At 52.3% G+C, this 20,846-nt stretch overlaps 1 protein-coding gene across 1 annotated transcript in view; it reads right to left on the bottom strand.

Annotated features, from left to right (window-relative positions):
- The window catches only part of TMEM132D (transmembrane protein 132D), a 557,603-nt gene extending 546,829 nt beyond the window's left edge, over positions 1-10,774 (bottom strand). Inside the window, exon 1 of the mRNA XM_027576431.2 lies at positions 10,570-10,774. Coding sequence (XP_027432232.2) covers positions 10,570-10,648 — 79 coding nt within the window. The 5' untranslated portion in view covers positions 10,649-10,774. The remainder of the gene's footprint in view (positions 1-10,569) is intronic.
- Positions 10,775-20,846: the final 10,072 nt, after the last annotated feature.

Below are 20,846 nucleotides of genomic sequence, written 5' to 3'. Positions count from 1 at the left end.
CACCAGGAATACTTTCAAACCCTAGAAGGCAAAGGGGTTGCCTAGAAAAACCAAAATCAAATCAGCCATTACTTGAGCACTTCTTTACCAACACCGTGGCAAGGAATGCCAGAGACACCAGGAAGGGTCCCCCTGGGAAGCAGAACAAAGGTGAGATGCTCCGACATGAGTCCCGCAACGTCAGGGGTGTCACGCATCGATTCCAACAAGATGAGAATCACTCTGGATCCCAAGGGCGGGAACATGTATCAGCGGCTCCAGATGCCCTCCGAGGGGCCTTCCCGAGCTGAGGAGGCTAGAGTCCTAATAACCAGCCGGGCAGGCATCTCTCTGTGTCAGGGTTCTGCGGCTGGCTCAGGAGCTGCTGTTTGCTTCTCGGGGGAGCCCTGGGGAGCAGCAGCAGCATGCAGCCCCTGGGACCCCGGGTGCCCGAAGGAGGGCACGGGGCCAGAACAGGATTGGGACCCTTTCCCACACTGAACTGCGACCCCTTGAGGGCAGAGTTGATCTCTCATACTCATTTCTGTGCCTTCGGAACCTATCTCGTTGTTAGATAAACAACGGCCCTCGGTGCCCAGGACCGGTGACATTCCTTGCTGGACGTAAAAACTCAGAACTAGGTAGACTGCAGTTTGAACCGGAGTATTTCACGCTGCATGTGGGCAGCAGGGGTCCCTCAGATGTCATCAGTGACAGAACCACGAATTCCAAACTGGAACCTCCACCTGTTGCTCTTATTCCCCACTGTGGTGCTGATTCCCGAACAGCACGTCCTAGAGGGGACCTCCTCTCCCCCGCTGACTAAACAGCTTCCTCCCCACCCCATTCTTAGACACGTCTTCTTTGTCCCTCCTGTGGCCTGACACCACAGTTGTCTCCATGTCCATGCCACCTGCCAACTGAGGTCCTCGCTTGCAGCCCGGGGAGTGCTGCTGTGAACAACTCCAGATCTTCTCTGGCCACAGACTCTGTCACCTCACACACAGCAACCCCTCAGCCTCCGAGAGGCAAAGCCCCCAATCTCAGGGCGCTGGACCACACTTTGGGGAAAACGGACAGAGCTTCGGGGCATTACGGGTCATCTCCTCCAAGAGGAGTGACGTTCTCCATGACGCACTGAGAATACTTTCCAGGGACACAGAGACACTCAGCAGAGGTCGTGGACGCCTGCCGCCACCAAGGGCGTCAACGTTCCACGGAACTGATGCTCTCACATGTTGCTCAGACCTGTGCAAAAAGGTACAGCCCTTCTAGGAAAGAGCATGGCAGCAAAACGTCTACCCATACTCTTTTGGCCCAGTCATTAAATAACCATGAATCTATCTAAGAATGTAACTCAAAGCAAACATCATGCACAAAGGTAATTACTTCCTCATAATAATGGAAAACAATAAATGACGGAAATGCCCAACAAGAGCTAAAACCTTTAAGCTATGGTACATACATTAAAAATATGTTCATAGGGCGCCTGGGTGGCTCAGTTGGTTAAGCGACTGCCTTCGGCTCAGGTCATGATCCTGGAGTCCCAGGATCGAGTCCCACATCAGGCTCCCTGCTGATCAGGGAGTCTGCTTCTCCCTCTGAACCTCTTCCCTCTCATTCTCTCTCTCTCTCAAATAAATAAATAAAATCTTTAAAAAAAAAAGCTTAAAAAAATATGTTCATAGTAGGTTTTTGAAACATGAATATTTATATAAACACATGAACTCAAAAAGTCCAAAACCCAAATTATGTGGACCATCCACAGTATGAACACAACGATTTAAACAATCCACAGAAAACAGTAAGAATGAGACCCATCAAAATGGGAGACAGTCATCCTTGGGCAGGGAGATTATTTTTACCTCTCCCGCATTTCAAAATTAATCTGAAGTAGGTTACAAACAGCAATGCTGTGGGACCGGAGAAGCAGGCATGGAGGCAGACAGGAAGAGAACAGGGGCAGGAAACTAAGGTACGGCCAAGGATAAAGCTGATGCGTAAGAGGCATCTCTTAAGTTCCTACACTTACAAGAGGAAATCTGGCTCAGAGAGTCCTAGGAGTTAAAGTAAAGAGAGACACTTAGAAATTCACTTACAAAATTTATGGTGTTCACAGGATAAAGTGCAAACCATTTCTCAGGATAAACACCGCTCCCGTCCCCTCCCCCACTGACTGGTCCTAAGACCTAAGAAATAGTTCCTAGAAAAGACACTTAGGGAAAGGATGGTGTTCTAACAGACAAAAATCCTTAAAACCCCCCTCCACTCTGCCGGGCCACATTAAGCTGATCTTCACAGGAAGCCGGAGCCCCCTCCCCGCTCCCCGGCACCTGTCTACTGCAGTTCGCCGACTGGCACCTGCGGCCGGCCCTGGGGTCAGCGTGCTGCTTACCCCATATGTGAGATGGCGCCCACCTCGGGACGTGTTCAGACGGCAGTGCTGTGCACCTGCCCCTCTCCAGTGAGAATGAGCATCCCGTCTGCGTTCTCAGCTCCCCTGGGAAGGACAGCCTCGGAGCCCTGGGACCAGCCCCCGCAGACTGACCCCCCGTCATCCGCCACCATCGAGCGCCCAGACCCACCAAACCCAGCGCAGCCCATGTGTGTTCTTCATTGTGTCGGGGGCGGGGGGGGCTGAGAGAAGGCCGACCTCAGTCCCCAGCCTCAGGGAGCCAGAAATGCACGTTTCTTCATCTTTACGTCATGGGACCTCATTCCTATTTGGAGTCCTCATTTCCAACAAAGGCTCTGTCAACACTGCCCCCCCCCCAATGATTCCAGGGACCATGTCTAAGTTCTGGAAGGGTTCATTTCCACCGGAGTTCGTCATGTGTCCACATGGCATCTGGTGTCCTGCGGTCCGTCCACAAGGACCATGGCTACGCCTCCACGGTCTTAACCTCGGGCCCCCTGGGGTCGCCCATACCACCCACCCCCCAGCCACATCTGCACCACACCTGGCCGATCACGGAAACATTCTGTGGCTCCCAGCAGCCCTCGGGAGCATCCTGCCTGGTCTCCGCGCACAGACGTTTCCTCTGCATCTCCCCCGGAGATCCAGGGCAGGTGCTCCTCTGAGGAGACCCCCAGTACATCTGGGAAAATCTCACATGGTCTCTCCTTCACATTGGAGTGAAGTGGCTCGGAGCAGCTCAAAGCACAGCAACATCTAAGCTCACTCTACACTCTCCTCCCCTCCCCCTCCCCGTGAAAAAAATATTTTCTACGGTGAGGAAGGAGAGAGGGGCCAAGAAAACATGCCTGTCGACATACGTTCTTCCAAGTCTTTGCTCTGTTGCTGGACGTCAGCTCCCGGAGTGGCATGCCTTCTGCTGCGGCGAGGGGTGGGGCCTGCCCCGTGGCACCTGCCTGGAGGGAGGCATCCGGGGTGACCAGGGATGCGGCGGGTGGGGGAATCGAGGGGAGGGAATCAAAATCTCCCACTGCCACCATGTCCTAAAAGAGTGTGTCCAGTACCTGCTAACGACAGCATCCTCCGCCTGCCAGGAGAGCTCTCCCCACGAGGAACATCAACAAACACAAGGACGCCCATGAAACCTGACTGTAGTCTTCTTCACTAGGTGAACCTGGTCCGCGATGCCCCCATCAACAAAAGAACTTCCTGTTTCTCACATGCACAAAAGAACATGGCACCAAGAGCTAAAAATTCTGCAACTGCCTGTCTCTGCAAAGGCGTATCCAAATCTCCATTTACACACTTCACTGTGGAGGGAGGGAGGCTCAGATCCTTTCTGCTCTTTCAAACATACTTTCTTACGTTGGCCACTGTTGTTCTATCTGCTCTGACAACATGCACTTGAGTCTCTATTTTCCTGCGTCAAACTGTCAGCAGTTTGTTTACTTTTAAATTTTCAAGGACCTTCCACCTTTGCAAAGTCTGACAATTTCTGGAAGCGGCGGGAGTCTTGGGCAGTATTTCTATTTAAAAGGAACCTTTAAAACCAGCATCCAATAACAGAAGTGAAGAAGACCTGGCTTCAGGCTGTTGGGTGTTCCCTTTATTCCTTCCTAGAAGCAGGTTTTTCTTTAATAAATGACAAAAGTGATATAGGTATATCCTGAGCCTTTGGTCTCATTCCGGGACAAGTGCACGGCGGGTCCTGGTGACCACCACCTCCCTCAAGGTCACTCAAGCTTGTGGTCTGCACCAAAGTCAAACTCACAGGTCCACATGTCCACAGGACCCATCCTTCTCCCTCTGAAAGCAAAGAAACATGTATCTGTCTGCCTTCATTCTACGTGCTTCTCTCTCATTCTTTACAATTTCTCCGAGGAGTCACCCCTGCATCCAGTCCTGGGGGCCACACCTTGGCCCTCCCCTCCCCCGGGGCCCGAGCACGTTAGTTAGGCTGGTTCTGCGCGTTAGAATGCTAGTTAACACTTCACACCATCAGATCACCGCCCTCACCCTCTCTGACAGTCTGGGAATTAAAATCTGTATTTTAAGAGATTAAGGGATTAAGAGTTTAGGAGGTACAAACTTCCAGTTTTAAAGTAAATAAGTCACGGGCATGAAAAGTACAGCGTGGGGAATTCAGTCAGTTAGATGGGCGCAACGTTGTCTCGTGACTGCCTCGGTCAGAGTGGGCGCTGGGCGGCGTGCAGAGGGCTCGGCTGGCCGTGCTGTACGCCCGAGACCAACAGAACGCAGTGCGGCAACCACACTTCAGTAATAAATATTAAAAAATAAAATAAGCAAGTAACTGCTTAAGGCATTTTTAAAAATCTACATTGTAGCCCCTTTTAGGGACCGTTCCTGATTTCGACTGGAAAAATTAAGGCGGAGGAAATTAAAGAACGGGACGTTCCTTTACCCATTTGTCCAACACAGGTTTGAACTTATGTGTGGATTTTTTTCGATAAATACAGTCTTGTACTGAAATTGTATTTTCTCATGGTTTCCTCAATAATATTTTCCTTTCTCCAGCTGACTGCAACGTGAGAACACAGTAAGTAATACATACAACATGCACGATACGTGCTCATCAACCGTGTATGTTATTGGTCAACAGTGGGCTGTAGGTAGTGACGTTTTGGGGAGTCAAGTTACAAGTGGACTTTTTACTCTGCAGGGTGGGGGTCGGCGCCCCAGCCCTTGTGTTCTGTGGAGCGCCAACCATACCCTAGGCTCTGAGCAAAAACTCCAATGGAAGCCTCTGTGCATTGAACCAACAGCAAGGGTGGCACCATGTAGGAATGGATTCGTGTTTAGGGACGACATAGAACCACAGGCAGAACGGAGGTGGGCTGGCGGCATGGGCTAATCAGAATTCAGATGCTGCCACTTTCTGGTTGTAAGATCTTGGACAAGTTACTTACTCTCTGAGCCTCACTTTCTGCATCTGTAAGATGGGCCTAATAACAAACCCTACCCAGTTAGGTTTATCTGAAAATTCCCCCCAAAATCATTTTCATAAATCACTCAGCGCAGTGGCTTGCATACACTAACTACTCAAGAAGTTAGCTGTTACTATGATTGACCAAAGTATTTCCTACAGCACTTTGATTAACCAGGAGGAAAAACAGAATCAAGTCATTTTACCATTGGGCAGAGGTTCTTTTAGCAGTATTCCACAGTCTTAAGCATACTCGAAAATTGACTAAGCCTCTGCAATGTCCAAAGGAGCATACTATATGTACTGGAGAGAAATCGAAACCAGATAGGAAAATACACAGCATGGCCCCTAGAGGAACTTAAAACTTAGAAGAGGAGACAGAATATAGTTTTAGGATGTCACCCCTATAAAAGGTTGGAAAAGGGACACACAAAACATACGTATGTCCAAATCCCTTGAACCTCTGAATGTCACCTTATTTGGGGGGAAAGGGAGAGAGGGATCTTTGCAGATGTGATTGAGGTAAGATGGGAGACAATGTGGATTGTTCTGGTGGTCCCGCAGCGCAAGAGTAGGCTTCTAAAGGAAGGTGGTGGGAGAGCAGATGATGATACGAGGACAGAGCAGAGAGAGGCGGGAAGCCACCCGCCTGCAGGTTGGTAGTGATGCTGCCGGGACGCTAGGTCTGCAGGCAGCCAGCCGCCAGAAGCTGGAAGAGGGAAGACACGATTCTTCCTTGGAGCCTTCTGCTGACAACTTGATTTTGGCCCAGGGAGACTGATTTTGGACATCTGGCCTCCAGAACTGTGAGAATAAATTTCTGTTGTTTTTAAGCTACCAGGTCTGTGGTAATTTGTGGATGGATGGATATATGGATGGATGGGGGGTGGATGGATGGATAGAAGGATGGATGGATGGGTAGATGGGCAGATGGGGGGTGGATGGATGGATAGAAGGATGGATGGATGGGTAGATGGGCAGATGGGGGGTGGATGGATGGATGGATGGATGGATGGATGGATGGGTGGATGGATGGATGGATGGGTGGATGGATGGATGGGTGGATGGATGGATGGATGGGTGGATAGATGGATGGGTGGATGGGTGGATGGATGGGTAGGTGGGTGGATGGATGGATGGATGGATGGATGGATGGATGGGTGGATGGATGGGTAGGTGGATGGATGGATGGATGGATGGATGGATGGATGGATGGGTGGGTGGGTGGATGGCTGGATGGATGGATGGATGGATGGATGGATGGATGGATGGGTGGATGGATGGATGGGTGGATGGATGGATGGATGGATGGTGGATGGATGGATGGATGGGTGGATGGATGGAATGGATGGATGGGTGGATGGATGGATGGGTGGATGGATGGATGGATGGATGGATGGATGGATGGATGGATGGATGGGTGGATGGATGGGTAGGTGGATGGATGGATGGATGGATGGATGGGTGGATGGGTGGATGGGTGGATGGATGGGTGGATGGATGGGTGGATGGATGGGTGGATGGATGGATGGATAGTGGATGGATGGATGGATGGATGGATGGGTGGATGGAGGGATGGGTGGATGGAGGGATGGGTGGATGGATGGGTGGACAGACTGATGAACAAAAGGATGGATGATGACTGGTTGAATAAAAGGGTGAGTAGATAAATGGATAGACGAGACAGAAATATAGGTAGTATAAGCTCCTGCAATAGGGTATTTTTGGAGTTTTGATTTGTTTTTCATTTTTTCTTGGCTTTCAGAATGGAACTAAATTAAACAGATCCTCATACTTGGAATTCTACCTTTCATAAAAAAATAAGAATTTTTTATGAAATTGTTTTTGTTACTTAACTTTATTCAGAGAAAATGAAAGGTAACGATCCCCCTGTTCCCTGGCCTTTAATGGTGACACTGTTTAAATGTAAGCAATGAAGTCTCACTGTCTCTCTCTGTCTCTCACATACACACCAGTAAGCTCCCTCCTAGATATTTCTTCCTCCCCTGAAAGCCTGGAATAGGTGTCACCGTAAACCTAAGCTCCTTCCAGTTCAGGGCTGTACTGGACTTTTCCCGGACATACCCTCAACAGAGGTGGTACTCTGCCACCTGATGCTTCCCTTCTGACCTAAGATGGAAGTCAGACACACAGAAACACACTCTGCAGGAAGATGTGCTAAAAAAGCCACTGCTCAGAATGCTCGCCACCTTCCGCCGGGCGCAGGCAGAGCACCTGGCCCGCACAACCCTGAGACAGGGTCCGTGAGACAGGTGTGAGACAGGGGCAACAGGTCCTCTCCCTGGATTCCCTGGGGCTCTGAGGGTCCGCTCCTCACTGGCCTTTGTAGGAGAACAAACTAACTCTGCAGGATGCAGGTGAAGGTCATGACAAGTGGCCTAAGCGTGGCAACCTTCTTAATCTTGTGCATGAAAACTGCCTGCTCTCTGCCCACGTCCAGTGTTCTTACCCATTTGTCTTGTCAGCCCCTACTTCCCATACTCTTGTCCCTCCCTCAAAATGAACAGCGATGCATAAAAACACATCTGCAGGCTGGGCCAGTTCTGGTTCACATCAAGTTCCCAACAAGAGAGGCACCTGGGTGGCTCAGTTGGTTAAGCGTCTGCCTTTGGCTCAGGTCATGATCTCGGGGTCCTGGGATCCAGCCTCGCGTTGGGCTCCAGCCTCGCGTTGGGCTCCCTGTTCAGGGGGGTCTGCTTCTCCCTCTGCTGCTCCCCCTGCTTGTGCTCTCTCTCTCTCCTCTCTCTCTCTCCAATAAATAAAAAATTTTTTTTTAAATTAAAGTTCCCAACAAGACTAGACCCTACACAGGAGACACAAGCCACAAGCTCTCCGGCAGCTCCACATTAAGGCCATTCTCCAGAAAAGGTTGGGACCATAGGACAACGTTGCTGGGAACTTTTTGATTGCATAATATCATCTCTAGGTCCCTGCGGGTAGAAGTACAAGCAATGAAGATTTCTTTTTATTTGTTTTTCAAAAGATCTGTATAAGAGTGGGTTTGCTCTGTGACCAATCACTTCCTGCTCATGAAATGTAAACATATGTGAGGTTCAAGGAAATCAGCCTGGAATTAAAATGTGCATTTCTGTTCATTCAAGGTCTCCTATTTGGAAAGAATGAAGGCAATACAATAAAAACAGTAAGATGCTGAAGCAGACATTTAATATTTGGAAATCATTTTTCTATCAGCCCCAGACCAACTAGGCACTTTGGATTATGTGTATGCGTATGTTGGCTCCCAATTAAAATACTTTTAAATATAGTCCATATTTGATGTCAAGCTGGTCTAAAACTTTCGGGGGGGGTGGTCAGAGAATCTTAGAGAGAAAAGTGATGCAAACACAGGGGAAACAGAACAAACCATCCCTGCATTTAGAAATCACATCTGCACCAGGAGGTTCCATACAGCACGCATTAGAGGGGTCGAACTTTTTCTTGTTCCTGGGTATAGCGTGAAGGATCTCGGAACGGACCCTGGCTCAGCACTGCGCTCGCTCGCTCTGTCCGAAAAGCCACACACAACCGAGTCACTTCTCAACAGTGTGGCTGAGTTAGGGTGTCTACATTCAACACACAAAATATGTCACATGCCGGGCCGGTAGCATCACAGATGAGCTGAGACCTCCACATCACAGAGGCCCCCACTTTAAGGACATTTTCAGGGTTTCCACTTGAAAAAGTTCAAAGGCATCAGGAGTAATAACAGTTTTCTTCAGCCTAATAAAGAAATCAGTAAGAGAACGATGTACATACCCAAGGAGACACGATAGTTAGGTCATATTTACCAAGCCATCCTGTAGCTTTCTTAATAAAACCTTGTTATTGCAGCATAAAAACAGAGAAGTCTGTTCCTATTAGAAAATCAGGGGACAACCAATAAAAAGCATGCCTTGCAGCCGATATGCAAGTCTGCTGGACTGCTGTTGCCAAGGATTAGGGTTTGTTTTTTTTTAACCTCACGTCTGCCTGGCTCGGATTCACTGAATTCATCAACCTTTTCTTTGGTTTCTTGTGCACATCATAAATCCCGGAGGCTCTGGGCCTCGGGATTGCTCCTCCTAATTAGGAGAGGTGAACCCACTAGCCCAGCACTCCAGAAGGCGGCGGGCAGGGTGAGCAAGCTTCCCCTCCCTCAAACCACAGCAGCACAAACCCCAGCAAGTGAATCTCTACTATCAGATCCCAGGCACTGTAACCTCCGTGAATCTGGAAGAATTCACAGAAGAAAATTCCTGTAATTAAAAGACTCCGTTGTGCATGACAAGTGGTTTTGACGTTTCTGAGAGAGATCTCAGCCCCAAAAATCTCATCAGAGAAATCTGTTTACAGGGATCTGGGGGCACACACTGGAGCCTGGTAAGAATCTCCACTTTCCTCCTCACAGATTGCCCTGTAGGAAAGGAGGCGCTCACAGGGAACCGCACACAAACAGAGTCCGGATCAATAAGGAGAAAGAATTGCTGGTACTTTCTACCATCTCCTTCGTGAATCACATAATCTCTCTTCAAGGAATCAGCGTCCTGAGCTTCCAGCCCGGCTGGGCCAGTGACAGGCTGCGGTGCCGACTGACGGGGAGGGGGCGCATGAGGAATGCCTCTGCTCCCAGCTTCGGGTCAGGGCCCTGCTGGCATAACTCAGGTGCCAAGTTAGGGTTGGAACTCCGCGTGGAACCGTGCGGGAGCAGGGGCCGACCAGCAGACAGGGCCGGCGGGAGGGGAGAACCTGCGCAGAAAAGCCCTCAGGGCTGCCTTCGGGGACCTGGGGTCAGGCTCCGAGCTAAGCGGCGGGCCCTGTTGGCAGCCTCCTCCCCGGCACTGAATCCATTCCCATACACGGGACTGCTCTGAGAATCAGCGCCGGCAGGGAAAGCCGAGCGCACCCTCCACGGCCCTTCCAGGCCCTTCCAAGTCCCCTCCGCGGACCTGTAACCCAGCCCTCCCGGAACCCACCTCTCCTTCCCAGATTCTCCACGGCCCCCTCCCCTAATTCAGGGCTATTTTTCCTCGTGTCCCTTGGCAGTGTCTCCCAGGGCCTCCCCGCCAAGTCCTCCGGGGAGGCACCTGCTGCAAAGGGGCCGCCCGCGCGCGTGCACACGCGCACACCGCACCCACGCCCTCCGTCCCAGCCACCCCAGCCACGCACACCCCCACACCCTCACTCCCGCCAAAGTTAGTCCCGGGCCAGGGGTGGCGGCGGCGTCCCTCACCTTTGGAGAACAGGGCGGCCAGGCTGATGAGCACGGGGGACCAGTGGTGCCACGGCGTCCCCATCTCAGACGGGCACATCCCGGAGACCCGAGCGCGGCTCCTCTGCTCCCGGCGCCGTCGGGGCGCAGACCAGCGGTCGCCAGGCCTGGGCCGAGCGGGCTGCACGAGGCGAGCGCGGCTAGGGGCGCGAGCAGCCGCGGGGCCCTGCGCCCTCCGCCCGCCAGCCCATGGCCGGCCGGGCGACGACCGCGCGCGGCTCCGGACTCGCTCCCCCGAGGCCGGCGCGCGCCGCAAACCCCACCCCTCGCCCCCGCCGGGCGCCTCGCTCGAGTCCGCGCGGGGTCGGCCCTCCTGCTTGCCGGGCGAGGGGCGCCTCGGGAGCGCGGGAGCCGGCTAGCGCGCGCGGGCGGCGGGGCGGCGGGGCTGCGGCGTCCGGGGCGCGGGCGGCGGCGGCGCGGGGGCCCCTGGCGGGCAGACCGGGCGCGCGGGGTGGCGCGGGGCGCGCGGGCGCACGGTCCCCATGCCGCCCGCGCCCGAAGTTTGGCGGTGCCGCCCCCGCGCGCCCGGCTCCGGCCCCCGCCCGCGGCCCCGGCGCGCTGAGCGCACGGCCGGCTGGGGAGACACGGCCCCGGCGCGCGGAAGAGCGCCCGCCGGTTCGGGGACCCGCGCGGTGGCCCCGCTCCGCCGAGACCGCATCCGGCGCGGAGCCGAGCGCCACCGTGCCCTGCGCGGCTGGGGGGCTTTGCCTTCCGAATTTGTCTTTTTTTGAAAAGCCCCACCCTTTCGGAGTGACAGCCGTGAGCCCCAATCCGCGGAGTAAAGCCCGCCCGCCCCGCCCTCGCCGTCCCCTCTCCGCCCCCGGCCCCGCGGGCGCGGCTGGGAGGGGCTGCCGGGAGGCGGCTGGAAACCCGGCAGGCCAGAGCGGCGCGACCTAGGTGCCCACTCCCCAACAGGTGGCGAGCCGGCCATTTGCCTTCCTTTCCTCCCCCGACCTCCCGCGAAGGGCGAGTCCCCCGGCCAGTAGACACAAAGGTCGCCGCGGAGGGTCCTTCAGCCCGCCCTGGGCTTCCCGGACTAGCTCCGAACAGGAGGGCCTCAGACACGCCGTCCCGGCCCCCAGGCCCGATCCCGGAATGGCCACCAAGTCAGGGATCTTGAAAGAATTCCATCTTGCCCCCCACTGGCCCCTCCGGAACTGGGAATGGGCCGGTGGAGGGCCAAGTGGCCTTGAGAAGAAAAAAGGAAAGATTCTTGGTTTATACCTTCCTGAATCCCTAATGAAGACAACCCAGAAACGGAGATCACTAAGCATCGTCCTGTGATTTTAATCCAAGGACTCTTCAGCTCCATGTGAGCCTTTGAATTAACCAGATCAAAATCAGAGAGAGCGAAAGCATTCTGAATATTTAAAAAATATTGTAAAACAACCACCACCAAATCAAATGAGGTGAATTTACCCAGTAGGTAAAAATGGGTCATTATCATCCAGCTAAGAGAGCAACAGATGTTTTATTCCAGATGCCCATGGTTGCGAAAATATACCAGAGCTTTAAGAGTTTTTAGCTTTCAAAGTTTCAAGGAAGATCAGACAAGCAAGTGTGGTTCTACAAAAGACTGTCTCTGGCTTCCACTCTCCTTGAGATGTGCAATTCTCCTTTATTCTGCGTGTACTTTTCTGAATGTATGTCCGTCTTTCTGTTTTCCTTTTGTTTACTTCTTAAACTTCGGCCTCTTCTCTTTGGGTCTCCTATAAAATTATAGAGAGTTAATGCAGCAAAGAGCATAAGAGATTATGTATTTTAGCACTTCTGAAACTTGAGAAAATATTAACATCACTCAGGAAGCTTTGTTAAAAACCCCCGCCCGCTGGGCGCAGAGCCCACCCCCAAAGCCTCTGATGAGGCAGATCTGGATGGTCCTTAAGATTCTGCATTAACAGGCTCCCGGTGAAGCTGATGTGGCTTGTCCTGGGACCCCTGGCCTAGTTCATTATGCCCTTCACCTCCAAATTGGGGAAGTCTGTACTAAACGCCAACTCTAGGTTGCCACAGTCGAAATTTTTTTTTAGCATTTCCCAAATTTGTAGACTAGAATTCATGGTCTCTGTTCTTTATTGAAAACAATCACTTTATATTCCTAAATCAAATTAAGATTTTTTTTCCCCCCAGAATTGCAATCATCAGATATCCCTTTTTTGGGAGGGGCTGGAGGAGGGGTGTCATGGCAAAAGATTTCTCTATGTCCTTAGGATGAAAGTTGGCTGACAGCTTCTAGCTCCTGCCCAGAATGTGCAACTATTTCCCTCTTATGCATAGTTGGCTAGGCAAAGTTTTTTTCTGCTATTTGGTGTGGAAGCTTCTGGGGAAGCTACAGCTCCAGAAACCTGATCAGTGGCTAAAATAAGATGCAAGAATGGCTTCTCCAGGGCGCTGTTCCAGCTAACACATCTAATCTTCTTTGGATAATTAGCACAACTAATCGTGGCGGGAGCCGAGCCTTCGAAGCCCCGGAGAAGCGTCTCAGGCCTGCCAGGTCCCCAGCTGCACCCCGTGCCTCTGGGACGACATCCCATCCAAAGCACCTGCCTTGTTTCTCTCAAATTAATTGTAAGAAATCTGCTTTTTCTGCAAGAATATGTGTTTCATCTGCAGGGCCCGAAATCAATGTGTAAGCCTAATTTTGAGAGTAATTAAATAGTACTGAGTGTTTGTGCTGTGTGGGTTACGCTTTCACGTAGGGCGGTGCGGGGTCGCTCTGGAGCAAGGGGCCGGGGTGCCGGCTTTGTCCGGGAGCTGGTCAAGGTGGCAAGGAGCCTGCTGGACCTCAGTGTGGAAGGGGATGACACCATCGGTGCTGGAGAAGGGGCGTTTAGGTGCTGGAAGATGGGGCAGTATTTACGACTAGCTCTTCTCCTCCCATAACATCAGGGAGAAAGCTCAAGCTTGCCGCAAACAGTTCGCAGTGGCAAGTGCCTTGCTTTTAAAATAGAAGAAACCTTCTGCTCGGAGGGATGCTAAGAACCCAGCCTGTCAGCCTCCCAAGTAACCCAGGGCATCTCCGGGTGAGCCCCTCGGCGAACCGAGAGGAACGGATCAATAGTATCACACCCTGTTTGCCTTAATGTACTGATTTGTGGATCTGTACCGACGTTCAACAGAGCCTACCTGGTCCTCTTTGAAGCTCTATGCCTTACCTCCTCGAATGAACCTTGCATTCCCACCTCTAGCCTTCCTCAGCTGGGGGTGAGCCTTCCATGGCGGGAGGGGAGAAGCTGCAGGCCTCCCCTGCAGAAAGCTCTGCTGGGCTTTGTGTACCCTTGTCCTTCACGGGAGCCTGGGACGGGGCGGCTGGCTGTTTGCTGCATCCCCCTTCTCCCTACGAGACACACAGCCAAACCACAGGCCCTGGCCTTCCTGAGAGAAGTGTGGTCCTCGCGGGCTGGGCACTCAGCGGGGAGGGATCTATACAGAGATCCCTTTCTGCGCGCAAAGCGTATCTATGACATGCCTGCTACTGGGGGGCACCGGAGACCTAGCAAGGGGACATGCCACCACAGAGCTTATATTCTCACGGGGACAGGCAGATGACGACCGAGCAAATAAAGAACAGGATACTTTTAGAAAGACCCTAGAAGAAACTCGGACAAGGTCATGTTCACCTTGAGAGAGATCCAGCAAGGCTTCTCGGAGAAGGTGGCCTTAGAAGCAGGACCTTACTGAAGAGAAGGACCCTCTGGGCCCAGCTGGGTCATAAACGTGCCGGTGGAGGGGACAGCACGTGCGAGGGGTGTCAAAGCTGCCGGGTCAGAAAGAAGCCTTGGCTGAAGCTGAGGGAGCCAGGGGGCCGGTGGGAGGAGGTGAGGTCAAGGGAACGGGCCGGAGACCCAGGGGCAGGGCCGCGCCAGTTTGCGTGGGGGTAAGGGAATCAGGGAGCCAGAGTAGGAAGTCATGTCCTGGGAGCTGATTCATGTTTTTAGCAGAATTCCTGAAGGTCCTATAGTGCCCAAGAGGCAGGGGCATGGCCGGCTCTCCTCCCCTCCAGGGGGCCCTCCGTCCTGCCTTCACGGGGCCATGCGGGTAGCTGGGAGGCTGCTGAGCTAACAGTCACCCAGCCCAGGTGCCCGGGGGGCTGGCTCTTCCTGGCCCTCCATGGGCTGGGCCTGTTCCCACCTTCCTCTCTAGTTTCGGGCCTCTCTGTTCCGGCCCACAAACACCCCCGGTCATTACTCACCCAACAGTGATGGCTTGTGCGGCGTCTGTGCGTGCCGGGCCCTGGGCTGCGCTCTTCTCCAGGGCAGAGGATACGGGATGGTGGGGTCGATGGACACTGCGGTCCAGGCCAGATCGGGAAATCTGTTTGCCAGCTGTCTGCCCTTCTACAGTGATCGGGAGCAGCACCTCACAGGACCTGGGCCTTCCGTTTCTGAGGCTGGGCCATCAACATCTGGCGGCGGGGGGAGGGGGGCGCGCATCGGTCTGAAGGTCTCAATCCAGAGAAAGACCCAAACCCTGCTTCAGTCCTCAAGAGCGCTGACCACAAAGGAGAGAAAATTGGAGCTTCCTGGGCCCCAGACACCATCCCATAAGACCGAAGTGTCGAAAGAACCCATTCGCTTTTCTAACAAAGCACCCAGATGGTTTGCTTTCTTGAGTCCCTTAAAACAGGTGTTTCTCAGGCGCCTGGGTGGCTCCGTTGGTTGAGCGACTGCCTTCGGCTCAGGTCATGATCCTGGAGTCCCGGGATCGAGTCCCACATCGGGCTCCCTGTGCGGCAGGGAGTCTGCTTCTCCCTCGGACCCTCCCCCCTCTCATGTGCTCTCTCTCTCTCTCTCTCAAATAAATAAATAAAAATCTGTTTTAAAAAAAAAAGCAGGTGTTTCTCGTGGCCGGGGAGGGTTGGGCTCTGACCTTACAGACGCCTCTGTCAGGGGACGAGTGAGCAAGGCCCTGAGTCAGACACACACACGCACATCCCAGTGTTATCACTGAGAAAGTGGCCCCCCGGCCCTGCCCAGAAGGAGTGTTTCTGATGGTCACACCGGGGAGCTGATCCTGCCCTGGAGGGGTCTGAGCTGCCACTGAGGGAAAGGCTTTGCCGGCAATTTGTGGAGTTTGCCAACATCAAAGAGGGTTGTTGTAAACCATGTGAATGCGAAACAGCTTCAAAGCTGAAATCTGAGGACATTCTCAATGGCCTAATTTGGAAATGATTTAAGGATGCTTTGGGGAATAAGCAAATGGAAATAATAGGGTTGGGAATACTTCTGGCTGGGGAGAACTCTGTTTTCCCTCCTAATGAAAGTCCTCCCCGTCCAGTGCATAAACCATGTGTACACTCCAATTTCTTCCCAGAAGCGAACTTCCCCCGACAACATAGATTCTAATGATGGGGGAGGGAAGACCTCCTTGCGCCCCCTCCTCTCCCCCCCGGATGTATTGGTCCAAGGCACAATGGAGGGCCCCCATCTCCACATCATCCCAAAAGTCTTTTGAAAGCATTATTTCTAACAATTCTTCAATGCCAGTTTTTCGTTTTATCAAAGGTCTTTGGTGCTAACTTGATCCACAGGCAGTAACCCAATGTGACTAAATAGGGTCAATTAATTGTAAATCGAGTTCTAACTCATCACAGGAGAGAAATCTGTTTCCACAGTAGTGACCTGTGACCGTGTAGTGAGCTTTGAGTCTGAACGTCGATACACTGGGCAGGGAGGCGGTGTATGGCTGGAGGGATGGTTGAAAAGATCATTTTATTTATTTTTCTAAAGATTTTATTTACTCATTTGACAGAGAGCGAGCGAGCGAGAGAGCGCGAGCACAAGCAGGGGGAGAGGGAGAGGGAGAAGCAGGCTTCCCGCTGAGCAGGGAGCCTGACCCCGGGGGGGGGGGGGGGGGGGGGGGGGGCGGGGCTCGATCCCAGGACCCTGCGATCATGAGCTGAGCCGAACGAAGATGCTTAGCCCACTGAGCCACCCAGGCGTCCCGAAAAGATCATTTTAAAATTGTTGCTTCCAAACAGTAAAAAATAGGTGGCACTGGATCAGTGTTTCCATTATGATGTCAAGGCATCAAAAAGGCTGGAAAGCGGCACCTGGAGACGGGACTTTCTGGAACATTCCCTCCCATCCAGGGAGAACAGTTGGTGCAGGCCTGTGGTCCTGGGGCATCAAGGCAGCATCCATGGGCCTGCAGTGACCCCTAGTGGTAAGAATATGGCAGCGCAAGACACCTGTTTCCCCAAACTATAGAGAAGAATCAATGATTGACGCATCCCACTGTCACCAAAGGACACAAGTTGTCACGTTTGAATTAGTCAAGTTATATTTTTAAATGAGCTTATGCGCCCGTATTGATTATCCAAGTGGTCTCTCCAGGAAAGGCATGACCCTGGTTCCCTTGGGGGGTTCTTGCAGGGCTGCACGAGAGAGAGGAGCCCCGGGGTCCTGCTCCAGGAGGAGGTAATTTTACGTGCCTTTTAAAGACGAGTGAGTTTGGAAGAAGTATGGGCTCGTACCGGAGCCGCGGACCACGGCAGTGCCCGGTTAAAGCAGAGAGTCTGGGGGCGGGGGGGACATCAAGCCATCCCTGCCGCCAGTGCAATCCCTCAGGCTGGATTTGAGAAAACGAGAGCCAGAAAGGGGGAAGTCATAGACTCAACGATTGTGGCCTTTTAAAGACCCTGGCGTGCAGATTCAATTACGTAGGGAGTCCAAGTGTAAGGCGGGGACTGTCCACGTGTAGCAATGACTCATTTCCATGTTTCAAATAAACTAAAACTCAAGTCACTGAGGCTTCTTTTTCTTGCCTTCTTTTTTTTTTTATTCTGGCATTTCTGTACTGGGACCGCTTTGGAAATTAATTTGTAGAGAACCTGTCATGAGAAATCTGCATTTTAAGCACACATATTTATGAACTATTTCAAAAAATTTTTCCCCAACATTGACCTTCAAAAAATTACAGTTTGGCTAAAATTATCACCTTAGCAAAACTGGAGTTTGTCACACATGCGCCCACCTGGAGCGGATGCTTATTAGTAACTGGCAGATTCTCCAGCTGTGTCCCTTGTTACCACCTCTGGCTCTGCTGTGTTTCCACTGTAAGACTGTGCACCCCCCGGGAGTACCCCCACCACGGGTCTAGAGGGGCACCTAAGCCAGACCAATCACAGCCCTGCCCCAGGACCTTTGCACCTGAAGCGAGAGGGGAAAGCCATGTGTCTTTGGTTGTCTGAAGCACATATGGCAAACCGTAGACGTTGCTGGCCGTGGGGCCCACGACATGGTCCGGAGCTCTGGAGGAGGCGACACCGGGGGAACAGACTTGAGACAGTCAGGCTGCCATCCTTGTTCCTCCCGCTCATTTCTCACGTTCCAGGAAAACCCTTAGTGTCCACGCGAACCCCAGGGTGTTACGCTATAGTCCAGGTGGTCCCTCCCTCCCAAAGGGTCATCTTTCATCCATCCTCTAACTCGCTCCACTAGCCGGCTCCTGCGTCCAGCCTGGTTGGAGAAATATTGGAGAAACATGAATGAGCTCTTGTCACACTCTGGGCCCCACATCGCTCAGTGAGAGTCCCGGGTCCCCACGATGCTCTGCAAGGGTGTTGTGAGCTGCCCACCTTGCCCCTGCTCCTCTCCTGTTTCAGGCACCTGCACGGCCTCCCCCCAGCTCACCGGCGTCGCTCCCGGCACAGGGCCTTTGCACAGACCATTCCCTCCGCCCGGAGCACCCCTCCTTCGGATACCTATATGGCTCATTCTGGTCTCTGCTCAATACCACTCTACGGCAGATTCCTTCCCTGGACATAATAGCTTTCTATCCTCACCCTGTGTTGGGTGTCACGTTGCTTGTCAACAATGAAATACCTTATACTAAATACTAAAATAAAATACTGTTCATGAGACACTAAATACTACGTTGGTTTAATGGCGTTCTCCCCCACCTGGAGTGTGAGTGAGCTCTCTTGAGAGCAGTAGTTCTGTCCGCTTTGCTCACTGCGTATTCTCACTGCCCAGAACAATGCAGGATAACCGGGCATTCTAGGACACTTTTCTTCCCCGACTGGGCTTCGTTAGTGGGAAACTCATCACACTGATAATTACCCAGTTCCTCTGTCCAGCCAGCGCCGTTCTGAGGCAGCAGGGTAGAACGGGTTACAGGGAAGCCTCTGCTTGGATTTGGACAACAGCTGTGTGACCTTGGTCAAGGCACTTAACCTCTCTGAGCCTCCTTTTCCTTATCTTCAAAACCATAGAGGACGCTATCACCTAACGTGTTGGGCTGTCCTAGGATTGATTCAGGATACCCACATGCAGCACCCACGTGGCACCTAGCATCCTAGCACAGGGCATCAAGCAGAGAGCAATCATTAGTTATTCTTTTCTACGGGAGCAGAAATGTGTTCTTAAAATGTGGTGTTTTTCCTTGTCCACTTTCCCTACTTGACTATCCACATAATTTATGGTGTTTCTGCAGGGTCAAGGCCAGAAACAGATTTTCTTAGCACGATACTAACTGATCTCCATGGGGATCAGACTCATAAGCGAAAGTCTTGTTTGTATGATGCTCGCATTAGACCTCTAAGAACATCAGTAACCCAGAAGTCAGAGAAACAATTCCCACAAATCAAAGTTATTCATCCTGGAGTTTAAAAAAACTTGCTTTTTTGTTGTTGTTGTTCTGAAAGTTTTTCTTTTCTGCATAAAAATTCCAAGTCTTGGGGGGGAAAACCAAAACAAACAAACAAAAAACCCACAAGACACCTTATATAATCGCAAATTTTCCACGATGAGGTGTCTGCAGGTGTAAGCTCTGTTTGTTGATTTTTCGTGCTGGTGCACACACTTAGCAAAAAGTGCTGACTGGGGTATGAACTAGTCGTGCCAGATTTTCAGGTTCTGTTTGTGAGCTGTTGCACCTCCGAGTTCAAGTTGAGTGTCAGACTTGCTGTTTTAAAATGGTGTTGCTGGGTGTTTATACAACTTGTGCGTGGTGGCAGGAAGGCGAGCTGCTCACCTGAGCTGGGGCACTGGGCCCCCCCGGAGTCCAGCCCCAGCCCGTGCCTACAATCACCTGACCTTGTGGCGGAAAGTGCAGGTGCCCCCCAATCGCCTTCCGAGACCAGTGAGGTGTGCCCCTTGCCCTTCCTCCTCCAGGGTACCCTTGTTCCCCACACTATGCCTTCAGGCTGGGCAGGGAAACTGAGACCGTGTGAACTAGTGCGAATAAGTAATAAATAATCCATTGTTAATTCCGATAATTTAATTTATCCAGTAACGTCAACCTCTCCTCACCACTGACCAAATCAATGTCCTTTCACGAGCTGACTGCAGCACACACTGTGGTTCCCAGAGATGGTCGCATCCATGCCTCCCAGCTGTGAGCTCTTCCCAACGCCATCTCAACACTGCCCCATCCGGGGGGTGCGTCTCTCTCCCCTTCCCGAGAATCTAAACCGACTTGTGCCTCACAAGGGACCCACAGAAAGGTGATGCCCTGTGCCTTCCGAGCTAGGTCAGAGAAGGTGTGTCACCTGGTGCTGGAGCCCTTGTTCATAGAGCCTTGGGGTGCATGGAAGAAGTCTTACTCCCCCAGCTGGGGGGCCGCAGAGCCACACGGAGAGGCCATGTGTCCGTGTCCCAGCGAACAGTTCTGGTCTCAAGCCCTTAGTAGAGCCCCCCAAACATGTTGAGTATAGGAGCCTTCGGATAAACGCCAGTCCCCAGCCAACTGGTCACCCCCTGTTTCAAGGCTCCCCAACGGAGTTCCCAGTTCGGGCGAAGGAGAGAAAACCCCACCCTGCTGTGACCTAAAATCTTAAAAATGTTGTTCTTTTATGCCACTAAGTTTGGGTGGTTTGGTAAGCAACAGTAGTTACCAGAACACTTGCTAGGAGCAAAGTAGCCCCTTGTTCATTGCAGCTCAGCTCCATAAACACTAATTAGACACCTATAGTCTGCCAGGCCCTAGGCAGGCAGGATTCAGAAGCCACAAATGGTTCCCGTCCTGTATTAGTTTTGACCCATTAACTTGCAAGTTGAAGAAACCAACTCACCCCAGCTCCTGGGTCATTCGTGGATCCAAGTAACTGACAATTTTCAAGTAGATCCTTCAGGAATGGCTGGATCCAGGTGGTCAAATGGCCCTAGCCTCTCTCCGTCTTCCCAACTCGGCTTTCCTGAGTGTTGACATCTCTGCTGACTCCTTTTTTCTGATTGTTCCAACAATGGTTCCCGGCCTGACTGACATCTCAAATAAGGCCAGAGGCCCTCTGCTAA

The sequence above is a fragment of the Zalophus californianus genome, chromosome 14 (genome assembly GCF_009762305.2).
Source record: "Zalophus californianus isolate mZalCal1 chromosome 14, mZalCal1.pri.v2, whole genome shotgun sequence".
In the NCBI taxonomy this organism is placed as follows: Eukaryota; Metazoa; Chordata; class Mammalia; order Carnivora; family Otariidae; genus Zalophus; species Zalophus californianus.
Note: the sequence above shows the minus strand (reverse complement) of the source record. Positions and strands in the feature narration are given on the sequence as shown.